Source organism: Emydura macquarii, unplaced genomic scaffold (assembly GCF_026122565.2).
Source record: "Emydura macquarii macquarii isolate MOO-44397 ecotype Brisbane River unplaced genomic scaffold, CSIRO-AGI_Emac_v2 contig_2422, whole genome shotgun sequence".
NCBI classification, from domain to species: Eukaryota; Metazoa; Chordata; order Testudines; family Chelidae; genus Emydura; species Emydura macquarii.
The window spans coordinates 31,809,708-31,822,058 of NW_027132559.1; the positions used below are offsets into that span (position 1 = coordinate 31,809,708).

At 41.5% G+C, this 12,351-nt stretch overlaps 1 protein-coding gene across 1 annotated transcript in view; it reads left to right on the forward strand.

The window, feature by feature from the left end:
- The window catches only part of CALCR (calcitonin receptor), a 103,565-nt gene that overhangs the window by 60,120 nt on the left and 31,094 nt on the right, over positions 1-12,351 (forward strand). The window contains exons 8-10 of the mRNA XM_067561695.1: positions 5,627-5,780; positions 11,976-12,036; positions 12,128-12,194. Of these exons, the coding sequence (XP_067417796.1) occupies positions 5,627-5,780; positions 11,976-12,036; positions 12,128-12,194 (282 nt within the window). The remainder of the gene's footprint in view (positions 1-5,626; positions 5,781-11,975; positions 12,037-12,127; positions 12,195-12,351) is intronic.

The window sequence follows — 12,351 nt, forward strand, 5'->3', positions numbered from 1 at the left end:
AACTGTGTCCATTTTGTTTTTTAAATGTGAATTTTAAAAAAGTTTATTAAAACATCAATCTTAGGCTGCGAGCCTGTGTGCCATATTTCTGACTGGAACATGTTGTAATGGGTGAGTCATAAACTTCTGAAAATAGGTACTGACATATGAGCAAGTATGATGTGTTCTGATAGCCAGTGATTTAGAGGCACACTGCTTAGCATAACATTACTTTGGAAAAGTCCTTTATTGCTTATTTGTCCAATTTGGAATGTAAGGATACTTTCCTAGAATAATAATCTAATAATCAGAAGAAACTGTGAGGCAGCTCAGTAGTCAAAACCCAACTCACTCCCTTTGAATGCTCAATAATAATGTCTGAGAAAATATTTTATTTTCAAACTGAATGCAGATAATAAATCACATATAGCTACTGCAGCCGTCAGTATAACCATGCAAGGGGGCAGACTGTCAGCTGGTGTATATCAGGAGAGCTCCATTGAAGTCCATGGAGCTGCACTGACTGACCCCCCGAGTGAGGATCTAATATATTTATTTTTCTTTAAAACAAATTGAGGCAAATTTGGCAGCCTTTGACTTAATCTGACCCACGAAGAGGGGTTAATATAAAAATAATAACCTTGTCTGGCTCATTGTCACAGAGCTATTTCTTTGAAATTGTTTAAACACCCAGAGTGATCATAAATAAACAGAGAGGGAATTTGAAGTGAGAGGTTTTTATTCCATGCAGTCAGCATTTGCTCTAATACTATTAGAAGTAGGTTATTCAAAGCTGGCCCAGCGAAGTATAAACGCCAGATTGCCAGGTCAGCCTGACCCACTGCATGCTTTGGGGAATGGCTCTGAGGGAGGGCAGGCAGGCAGGAAATCAACGAGAGTTTTCTTGGTTATGTCAGGATCAAAGTTGGCTCCATTCATCCAAACTAATGAGACAGTATGAAAATGTGTCCAATATCAAACAGTGATTCATTTTCTGTGATATTTCTACTGTATTTTATGGTGTTATGCTATTTTTATGTAGTCTTCATGGATTTTGATAATAACGTGGAAATAATAATTCATGTTTAGCTCTTGAATAGTGGTTTTTATTCGGAGGCGATCAGATGGAAAGTCCTTTCTGAGATGTGGCAAGTATATATAAGCAAGTGCCCTTGAGTTAACTGAGCAGCAGCTAAAACACAACTTGCAGTATAATGCAAAATCTTAAGTCTCAGTCCTGCAAGACAATCCACATGAGTGGACCCCCATGAAGTCTCTGCATGGAGCTCCGCTATGGATCTTCTGGCAGGATCATGGCTCTAGTCCTTAAGAGCTTCACAGAATCCAGCCTCTGGCTTCTCTTTCTAAAATCTGGTTGTACAGATATGTGTAAGAAAGAATATATGCCTTCCACATGAGAGGATGTTCCAGTCAGTTTCTGTATCTCCTGCATTATTTCTGTTATGTATTGTAGCTAGAAATATCTCCAAGAAATAGATAGCAGAATATTATATTATTATTATTATTACTGTAATTATTTTTATTGTGGTATCACCTAGAAGCCAGGGCCCAATTGTGCTAGCCTCTTTACAGACACATAACAAGGAGACAGCTTCTGCCTCAAAAAGCTTATACTCTAAGGGCAGGTCTACACTTAAAACGCTGATGCGGCACAGCTGCACCCGTGCACTGCTCCGAAGTAGTGCTTCAGTGAAGATGTTACTACGCCAACAGGAGAGCCCATCCCATCAGTGTAGTTAATCTACCTCTATGAGAGGCAGTAGCTATGGCGACAGGAAAAGCCCTCCCCTCAACATAGCGCTGTTTACACCAGGAGTTGTCAGTATAACCGCATTGCTCAGGGGTGTGGCTTTTTCACATCCCTGGGCAACATAGTTTAGACCTGCCCTAAGTAACTTGAGCATAAGATGTGACAGAGCCACATTAAATTTCCTTTTTTTTAATTAAAATTATGCAAGTCAAAGTTATCAGGCAATGTAAAAGATGGAAGAGTTATTCCTTTAACTTTTTGCAGTTTCAATATACAATAACATAAACACTTTACAGAGACCTAGTTTGGGATAGAGTTGATTTTGCATAGCTCAGACAAACCTGTGCTGATACAATGCTTCTATATTTGCCAGCATTTTTTTAGTAACATGACTTTAGTAACAAGTAAATGACTTGGTAACTCTGCGTGCCAATAATGTAAATTCTTGTTCAGCATTAGGATTTTTTCCTTACATTATTAGAACTGATAAGGACTAAGAAAAAAGACTGCTGTGGCTGTAGCTGTAGCTGTTACACACAAATTCCATGACACCACTTGTACATAAATGAAAGATGCTGTACTATTTTGTTCATCATAAACAAAAACTGATTTCTTCCATGTTTTGAATAATGTTCATTAAATATGATCCATCTTAATAGATTGCCAGGTTTAAGCCATTCAAGTCAGCTTTTTTGAATTTCTTCTCACATTAATGAGATGTGATCCAAGCGCAATCAAATCAAACATCCCTCATGCCTAGCCTGATAGTTTTCTTAAACTGATTGCATAGCTAGTGACTAAGTGCCTCAGAGAAGCCATAAATTGATATGGGTGTATGGGAATTAGCTTGTCAGATAGGTACAGAATTTAATTTAGAAAGCTATACACTTTAATTGTTTGGGGTAGAAAAAATAAATATAAAGAAAATGAAGCTGGGGAAGTGTTGCACCATGGGAAATAAATACAGTAAGTGTCTATGAAACTTGCACTGTGCTTATGTGTGAATTAGATCCTCCATGTGAAGAGAAAAGTAAAACAATGACTGATTTTGTTCAACTTCTCCTACAAGAATGGACGTGTACTGGTGAAAAATGCAGCTGCAGCTGCCATTCACAGTGCAATGAATTCCAGATTCAATGCCATGTCGGATGGGACATACAAAATTGTTGATATGGCAGTCGTTGGCCAGACAGCATCAGGCAGCAACTAGCAATCATTTCTTCCTCTCCCAAACCCGAGCCATTGGCGATCAACTCTACAGCACCATTCCCAGAGTCAGCACCACCAACTAGAATGGCCTTTAATGTGAGACAGGGACAGCCTGCATACAACCATTCAATACTCACACACCAGACGCAGTGCCCATAGGAACGGTGGCACTCTCAGACAATTACCAGGATTCACAATAGCTGTTAGATGGAATGTGTGTCTGAAGATGTCAAGCTGGTGCCCTACAACACTCGAGGGAGTGTCTGGCTGTCACTGGCCATGTAAGACATGCTGGTCTTGATCCACTCTGTCTGCAAGATAGTGATGAGTTCACCAAAGAAGTTCACTGACATTTTAGACCTTGGCATTGTTACTTTATGTGAGGTAGAATACCAACAAGATTCAACTGTAATCTTTACAAGCTCTGTGTGCCTGCCAGCCAAGGAAATGCTCAAGAGGAAGAGAGATCAATAAGAAGTGAATGGAGACAGGTTGGCCCCCAGCTGACTAGCTATATTCAGCACATGCTGAGGGCTGTGGCATGGCACATATTGACCCAGACTAGTGAAAAACAAAATGAAAAGCACTTAAGCACCCTAATGAGCACATTTGCCCATATAAAAAACCCCAGGATTTTATTTTTTCCTACCAAATATTTGTATTACAGCTTACTCCTCTGTCTGCGTACTTTGTTAAAGCTACTCAGATGCACCGTGGAAAATGATGTACTGTCTAGTCTGCCTGTGCAGGAAGTGGAAAAAGAAGTGATGAAAATAAAGTCAGCCCTTCAAGTTAATTCTGTCAGCCCGCTCTGCATTTTCATAAGCCTTGAAATTCACACTCAAGTACTGAAACACAAGTAACTGTGTGTGCTTTATGGTGAGAAAAGACAGTTCGAAGGAGTGATAAAACAAGCCTTTTTAGGAAGGAGCAGGTTGTGTCCTTCAGAGAGCTATAATATGTACAGTACTCTGCTTGCATGACAGAAAAAATGTCTCCTTTGAAGCTATTTTGGCAAAGAGGCAAATAAAGCCTAAACCCGCCTCATAGCCCGAGTAATCAGACTGTGCCCTGGGAAGATCTACAGACATCAATGGAAAGGAATCTTCTTCTGCAGCAACAGAATGGCAGTTGTCACTCCACAGTTGCTACTGCAGCCTTGGTGTTCTCAAGTCCCTCTGCTTCCCCACCACAAGCCAGTGGATTCACCTAGACACCACAGCAACAGCCTATCCCATCCCATCCTCAAAACCTCCTTGCATGTTGGGATGCAGGGAGCCCCCATGGATACAAATAGACTTCTCCTCATACCCAGTGGCCATAAGATTTGATTTGTAGAGAACTGGAAATCTAGAACCCTATAGAAATCCTGAACTGTAAAGGCAACTGGGCTTGTCCTGCTCAGTCCTCTGAGCTTGACTGTACTTTATTGACACTAACCCATTTAGGGAGAGATACGGAATTGTACCGCACCATTGGAGCTTTGGTAGGTAGGCAGAAAATGGTGGACTTATCAGGCTTCCCTCTACAGTTCTGCTCTGCTGCTCCTGCCAGCTCTGCTTGACTGAACGGCCACGGTGCTGCCTTCACATGGCCCCCTTTCAGTTTCTAGTAGCAATAGCCTCATGCAGTGCTTGTGCTCAAGTGAGGACAAGGGCTGCAATTATGCTTAACCTCTCATAGAGGTCAGAAAGGTGAGAGGATCCTCACACCTTCTTCCTTTTGGAAAAGTGGCACAGGAGCTGGGCACAGTCTGGCCCTTGGTTTTTTGCGTCTATAAGAGCAGTGCCAAGTACAGTAACTCGGTATGTACCTTTAGAGGCACCTTAACCAGGAGAAGCTCCCACTGACTCCAATGGCAGTTCTTCCTCAATAAGCAGTGAATAAGATCTCTAGGCCTCTGGGCTACATTAGAAAATTAGGTCCGTTTAACTACGTCAGCAAGGGGTGTTTAAAATCCACACCACTGTATGGTATTGTTAAGCCAGCCTAAGTCTCTGTGTAGACCGTGCTAGGTCGATGGAAGAATTCTGTCGACCTAGCTACTGCCTTTTGGGGAGGTGGATGACCTATGCCAAAAGAAAAACTCCTGTTGGAATAGGTAGAATCTACACTGAAGCACTGCAGGGTCAGCGGCATAGCTGTGCCACGGTATCATTCTAAGTGTAGACGTCCCTGTAAATATGGTCCATCCCTTGTATATGTCTTTGGGGATTATTGATATAAAATCAAACAGGAGAGCTGTTTCTAGCTTGTAATGATTTGAATAAATATAAAGGAAAACAGCTGAATTAGACCTTTTGGAGGACTCAGCTGGTATCTCTTCTGCACAGAACTTGTCTGGACTTTTCAGAACAAGTTGTTTACTTCAATTCTGAAACCAATCAGACTCAAAAATGTTTTAAAGTGTGGTTTTGCCAGATAGTGTTTTTTTGAGTTTTGCTATTGGCACCTGATTTTTATCGATTACAGGATACATTTACTCCCTTTGTCTGATTTATCAATATGTTATAACCCTGTCAAAGATATTTGATGAAGAAATCTAGCAAATGCTAGGAAAGATTGTCTTGAAGTTTAGCACTGGTATTTTTGTTTGCCTGCTTAGATACATTTTTCAGACATTGTCTATCCAGATCTGTAATTTAATACTCTCCAATTGTTCAACAGGTAAGCTGCAAGGTGCTGCAATTTTTTCACCAATACATGCTGGGATGTAACTATTTCTGGATGCTCTGCGAAGGCATATATCTTCATACTCTAATTGTGGTGGCAGTATTTGCTGAAGAGCAGCGTTTGCACTGGTATTATCTCTTGGGCTGGGGTATGTATTTTATAGTTCATATCTTCTCGGTCACTTCTTTCCAATGTTTGTGGAACTTTAATACTCTCTGGACCCAATCCTGCCACCACTTGCACACATGACTAGCTTTATTCATGGGTGTGTATTAGGACTGAAGATTGATCTCTTGGGATCCGAAATTTGAAGCTGGATTTCATTTGCACTGGACAATGAGTGATCTTACTATAATTAATACACACATCTGTAAAAATTAATAGGAGTTGGTGTCATTGATGATAGTGGTCTTGGGATCAACTGGAAAAAATGTCCAAGTGTTGAACACGTAAATTTTTAATCCCATATAAGGTGTACATAAAAATTTACCAATTTTTGTCACATTGTTTGCTAATTATTAAGCAATTATAGTACGCATTGGGGAGAAAAAAAACCAGCATTTCATTCTTTAATGCAGAGCAGGAAAGAAAAAGTTAGTACCAATCCTTCCCAAAGCTCAAAACATTTCTTCAGAAGATTAACCACATGAAACAGACTGTGTCCTTTGCTTGTATTTATTAACTGTGTTGTATGTTTAAAAGAAGGTGGGGGAAAGGTGAAAGAGGCATTTCACCTACATGGGGGTGGATAAACATGCTCTGCACTGAGGCCTGAGGACATGGGTGCCTAATCGGATTCATAATCATCACTGTAGTAATAATATTAACTATTATATCCAGTATCTAAGAGCGGTTTACAGATAAGTAAGTAAACATCAACAACACCTGGCGAATGCAGTTAGTTACAAATCCACATGCTGCATGGAACAGATGCAGTGAGCACAAAGCCAAGGGAGCCATGTCTAGAACTCTGCTCCTTCAGCTCCAAATATGCAGGCCTCTGTTGTGTGTGCAAAAGAAGATGCCCCTTGGCTAGGCGTAATAATAGTCGTAGTCCTCATCCTCTATTGTTTGGCCACTACAAAGTAACGTGTACAGATACACACAGTCAGCCCATTACAGTGGGATGCAGACTCTCTCACTTGAAAATCACTGCTCTAAATTTAGCTCAGGTAAGTGTTGACAGAAAGGCCTTACCATCAACACTTTCTTTAGCTGGCTATAGACAATGAATTTCTGGTCTCATTCCAATTCCTAGTGAATGAGTGCCCAGCCCACCTCATAAAACCCACTCACACATCTGGGAAGCAGCTCAGAGATCTTTGTCCTGCTTCTTATTTACATCCATTTCAAGATTCTTTGCCCATGTTTATCTATTTCAAACCCAAGCTGCAGCAAACAAAATTTACAGCACCCCTTCTGCAAGTTTCATATCTGCTAAACTTCTTTTCACTTATGGTAGGAAGAAACCAAACCTCACCAGAAAAGAATTGTGGGCTTAGGTATAAACTAGATGGGACAAAAATGAGAACTGGCCTTAACTTGCATCCTTTGCTTAATACCTATTTTAAAGGGTCAACAACCTCCTCCCCATTCACTTCCCAGGCCTCCAATCACAGGTCCCTTGTAGAAAGTGACAGCAGAATGCAGCGCTCCTCCTCTTCTGTGGGATGTCACTTAAGAGTGTGTCAACCCCTCCTCAGTTCCTGAGCTATATGGGACTCAGTACTCCATTGAACTCCACTGATCAGACACCTGAAGAATTAAACAGAACTCTAGAGTTTCTCCCAGTTTAAGCCCCAGGGAACATCTCTCTCATACAAATTCCGTAGTAGATAAGAACCCTCTCTCCCATTCTTGTAAGATTAGCAACGCTCATGAGAAGGGATGCTCTAGGGTTTAAAAATGCATGGAACATTATGAGCCCTAAATGAGGGGGGTGGGGGGAGTCTTTTGTCCCTGGACAACTTCATAATTGGAGAAAGCTATGTCAGCTGAATAGCTCAGCCTGCCCCAGAGCAAGCACATACAGCCTTATGAAGGTTCCACAGTTCAAAAGGTTCAGCTTTATTGGGGTGGATGAGGCCCAATCAGGAGAACAATGAAATGAATACATTTCATTTTGGGTCAAGTTTAAATATTTCCTTCCTACACATTAAAGGGGAGTCCAAACTTTGGCTGGCAGTTCTAGGACATGGCTATGGTATAAGACATGCCATGATGGCATTAGTCCTTAGTTTACAGAGTAAAATGTTGTGTAAATGAATGCTTCCATTTTAACATAAACTCCCTTTTCATGGCTAGTGAATGTGACTCATCAGTGTTTGAAAACACTGTAAACGTGTAGCACTGAATAAATATAAGAATTAATTATTTGATTTCAGTGCTGTCGATTTCAGCACTAGGAGAGCTGGCTTTATTTACAAGACCCACTAAAGCAAGGGTAGAAATAGCATTTGAAGAAAAGAAAATATCTGAGAGAGTTTCTCATGTTTCCCCTTGCTGAGGTAATTAAAATCATTGGATAGGTTCTGTAATATGCTGACCCGTGAGGCCATTGTGTATTTCAAGCATGATTTGTTCAGGAAACCACCCACTTTAGCAATATTCCCTTCTGAAGTGCCTTTCTTTACCTGATATTATTTCAGTGTTTTAATAAATTACCCCTAAATCACTGGTCAGGAGAAATTGTTTCAAGTGCACTCAGTTACACTGTTCTATGTTGTGCTGTTTCAAACAGCCTGAACTGCATTTAATTCAACAGGATCATTGATTTGGGCAGCGCTGAGACAGATTCTTTCACAAAGTAACTGGAAGTGCACTCAAGCCTAACTCCATTTTGTGCCATAGCAGGAACAAGCCTCACGTCTAGGGATTTGTCATATTTATCACTGGACTGGCTACTTTCAGATGCTTTTTAGAGGCTACAATTTGTGATTTTTCTCACAGTCCAGTAGAGGAGACAGCACATAGCTGGAGAGATGTACCTGGTGCCTAAGGATGTATGGTCTCCCACAGGGCTTCTTAGTCAGCATAAGGGATGCACACTCTGTTTCATTTATAAGGATGGTACAGATTTCCCCTTCTCTTTCTGGTACACCAGCCCAGCTCCATGCATAGATCTGGGGAAAGAGTTGAACCAGGATCTCCTCTCCTCCTGTCCCTTTCTGTGTGTTTTTCACCCTGGAAGAAGTAAAGAACGAGCAGTCCTTGTTCACTGTTTCCGCTTCTGGTTCACCCCTCCAAACTGTGAGAAGCTGCACAAGGGCAGATCACAATTTGGCCTAAATTTGAAGAGTTATATTGGGCCCATCTGGAAATTAAAGCTAGATAAATCTGAGCCAGCTGAACTGTAATGTACTAATGAAAACTTTCCATTGTGACCTTAAGATGTACATTTGAATGTGTAGAGCCAAATTCACTGGACTTATGCACCTAACAGAATAATAAAACCCCACTCTCACCGTGTGTAGCACTGCATATGCAAAAGCAGGGTTTTATCTGAAAATGAAAAATTTTGCTTTTTATTACTAAGTGGCTCCATGAAAATAGGTTTTGGAGCTATGTTCTTCCTGCTGCTTCTTGTGCATCATTGTCATTTTAAAAGATTTTGCACCTGCAACATTACTAATAATGTTGTTAGTGATGCATGAAGCAGAAAGATCCAGTTTGCTCTTCAATAGCTGCATTGACTCTGCCATCCTAACTGTAGTGAGAAATTATTTTGGCAGCTGAGTAAATGAATATCACTTGAAGATCCACAGGGAGCAGATACAGTGATCAAAATGACATCATCTCCACATAGTCACTTTTCTGGCCAGGGGCACTCTTGAAAGGTGAACTGAACAAAGCTTTGCTTGCCAAGGTTTGAGTTCAGGTCTCTATGTTTCTCCTAAAAGCACTGATGAGATCACTGACATCTAAAGCAAACCATCCAAAGAGCTACACTCTTCCTATTATAGATGTCCATGGTGCCATCAACCCATGAAAACTAAACACATGCCTGCAATCTAGTCTTGATCCACGAAGGAACAAAACTGGTTTTCAACGGGTTCACTTTGAAATGTATTAATTTATAAATATAACATCTACAGACTTAGGACCCTATGGTAACCTCCACTGTGAGGTGCGGCGACAAACAAATAAATGCATTGTATTTATACGAAAACATGGCCGTAGGGTGCGCAAAAACAGGAATGGTGACTAGAAAAGGTGCGCTAGTTTGTCACTGCATAACTGCTGGTGGCCCCACGGCAGAAATAGATTACATATTAAAAAGGAGTGGCCAGCTAGGAAGTCAGAAATTTGGCTGGCAGTTCTAGAGCCAGACATGCCACCATAGCAGTAGCTCTTAATTTGGTAATAATTATAGCTGCTCGACCGTGGCATACCAAACCTGTTGTAAAGGGACCACTCCACGCCACAAAAACAAGTCTACTCACAAGACTACAGGTTGGGAAGTTGCTGCTTTATTTAAATGCATTGCAACAGTGTGTATGGGGTGAGGAGGGGAACTCCCACTCAGTAAACAGGAAGTAAGGGGCCAGAGCCCCAAACCATAATACTCTGAGTTACCTAGTTAAATGCTTGATGATTGCTTTACTACAAAACTTCTAAGGTATTAGTGGTGCACCGGGTGTTCTGTAACTCGGAGGCAAGTGCTGATGGTGAGTCAGTCGCTAGGCCCCCTCGTAACTAGCACGGTTGGGTCCCACTCAGACACTTAGCTCAAGTGAAAGAGTATCTTCCTAGGTAAGAAAAGGAAATGTTGCAAATACCATCAATACAGAGGCATAAACAGTTACAACTCAAAGTAAACAATTAGCAGTTCTTATTGGGGCCCCTGGAGCAGTCCAGTAGAAGGTTTACACTCTTCAAGCCTAATGCCTGGGGTGCGCTCTTCAGTCCAATCTTCTATTCAAAGCAAATAGGAACTTGCAGGTTTCCAGGCAGGATCACTCAGTGGTGTGTGTCTCTCATTGGGGCCTCTCTGCACTAGCTCCCTGCCCAGTCTCTGCTGCTTCCCCACACGTCCCATACAGACCTGCACCCAGCAGTCACACCTGAGTGACACAGTTCCTGGTGGTTTCTCTATGTGTCCAGCTTCCTGGCTGCTCCTGGCTTGACATGCCATTGCTGTTTTTTCCCAGAGCCAAGACACATCCCTGGTCAGGGTCTTTCTATGGTGTTTCTGGGCCCCACACCACACACATGGACAATGGAAGGGGCTGTGCAGTGAGGAGGGGGTTGTTGGATAAGGTAGTTACCTGTTTAGCAGCTTCATCGTAGTTTACAAAGTAAATTGTTGTATAAATTAATGCTGTCATTTTAGCACAAACTCCCTTTTCTTGGTTTCTAGCCTGTTGGAATGGGACAGAGCATGCAAACAGAAGCAAGGCAGAAGGAAAGGCAATAGCAGCTTGGTTACTGAATCACCCCACCGTAAAATGGTGTGGGTGGGAAAGTAGTGTGGTGTGGATGTCCCAAGATTCATAGTCTAGAGGGGCAGGATTCTCAAGACCACCCAGACGATTGGAAGACATAAAGTCCGCTCCTTTAGTCAAGGGAGAGAATGGAGCATGGCAGGTTTCCATGCTGTCAGCCCAGTACAACTGGTTCCCTTATGCAGGATTGGCATAAAAAGAAAAATGTGCCCCTTACAGCTGTCTGTAAGTGCGGTATCCTCCCCTTTTGTGTCAAAAGAGGATTTACGTTAGCTGATATGAAGAAGTCATCATTTCTACCATATCCTCTCTTCTGATTACAGAAAGGTGTGGAGTAAGGCCATGTGAATGTATGGTAGCTGGGAATCTGCAGGATTAGCAGAGTACATACATCTAGATCTTATCCACTTGTAAGACTCCTGGCTTCACTCCACACATTTTCTAGGGCCTGGGCCTTCGCCACGATAAAAGCAGCCTGGCATGCAGAATAAGTTACTGCTGCCCTGTTCAGCTGAGATTTACATACCAACCATCCCTGCTTTCCAAAAGGAACACTCCACATGGAACTGGATGGTTCCTCTCTCCTCCCCAGTGTGGCTGGTCATGCCCCCTTTCTCTGTTTGTATCACAGCATGCCTGGAGTAGCTGACAGCAGCTCTGAGCTGAGAAAGTAGCATGATGTCTGGAAGCTTGACATCTCTGCACGGCCACTTTACTCCCCTCTACATCTCGCAACAGAGAAAACTATATGACCCAAAGTCAGATGGAATTATAATTCTTTTGTCAAAATTTTGAAAACCTTTTATATGTGATTTAAAAAGAAGAAATGTTATTTTTTAGTGTCACATGAAGTGCATGCCAAAAATATGAAGACTGATTTATACCTTTAATCATTTTAGGGTTTCCTTTAGTGCCAGCATCTATTCACGCTGTTGCAAGAGCCAAATACTTCAATGACAAGTGAGTATTATATCTATTTTTAAAGGTACTTAGCATATTTTATAGCTATGTATAAAAATGTATGTGAGTTAATGATATATTCTTCCTCCAGCTGCTGGATGAGTGTTGACACTCACTTGCTCTATATTGTTCATGGACCTGTAATGGCGGCTTTATTGGTAAGAATATTATTTGTTATCATGTTAACTGTTTAGTTACTCTTCTAGGAAATGATGCAAAACTGCATTGAATAGAAGATTCTGTATTTTAAATAGCTTGGCCAAAATTTTCAAAAGTAGCTAGTGATTTTGGATGCCGTAGTTGGAATACCTCAGA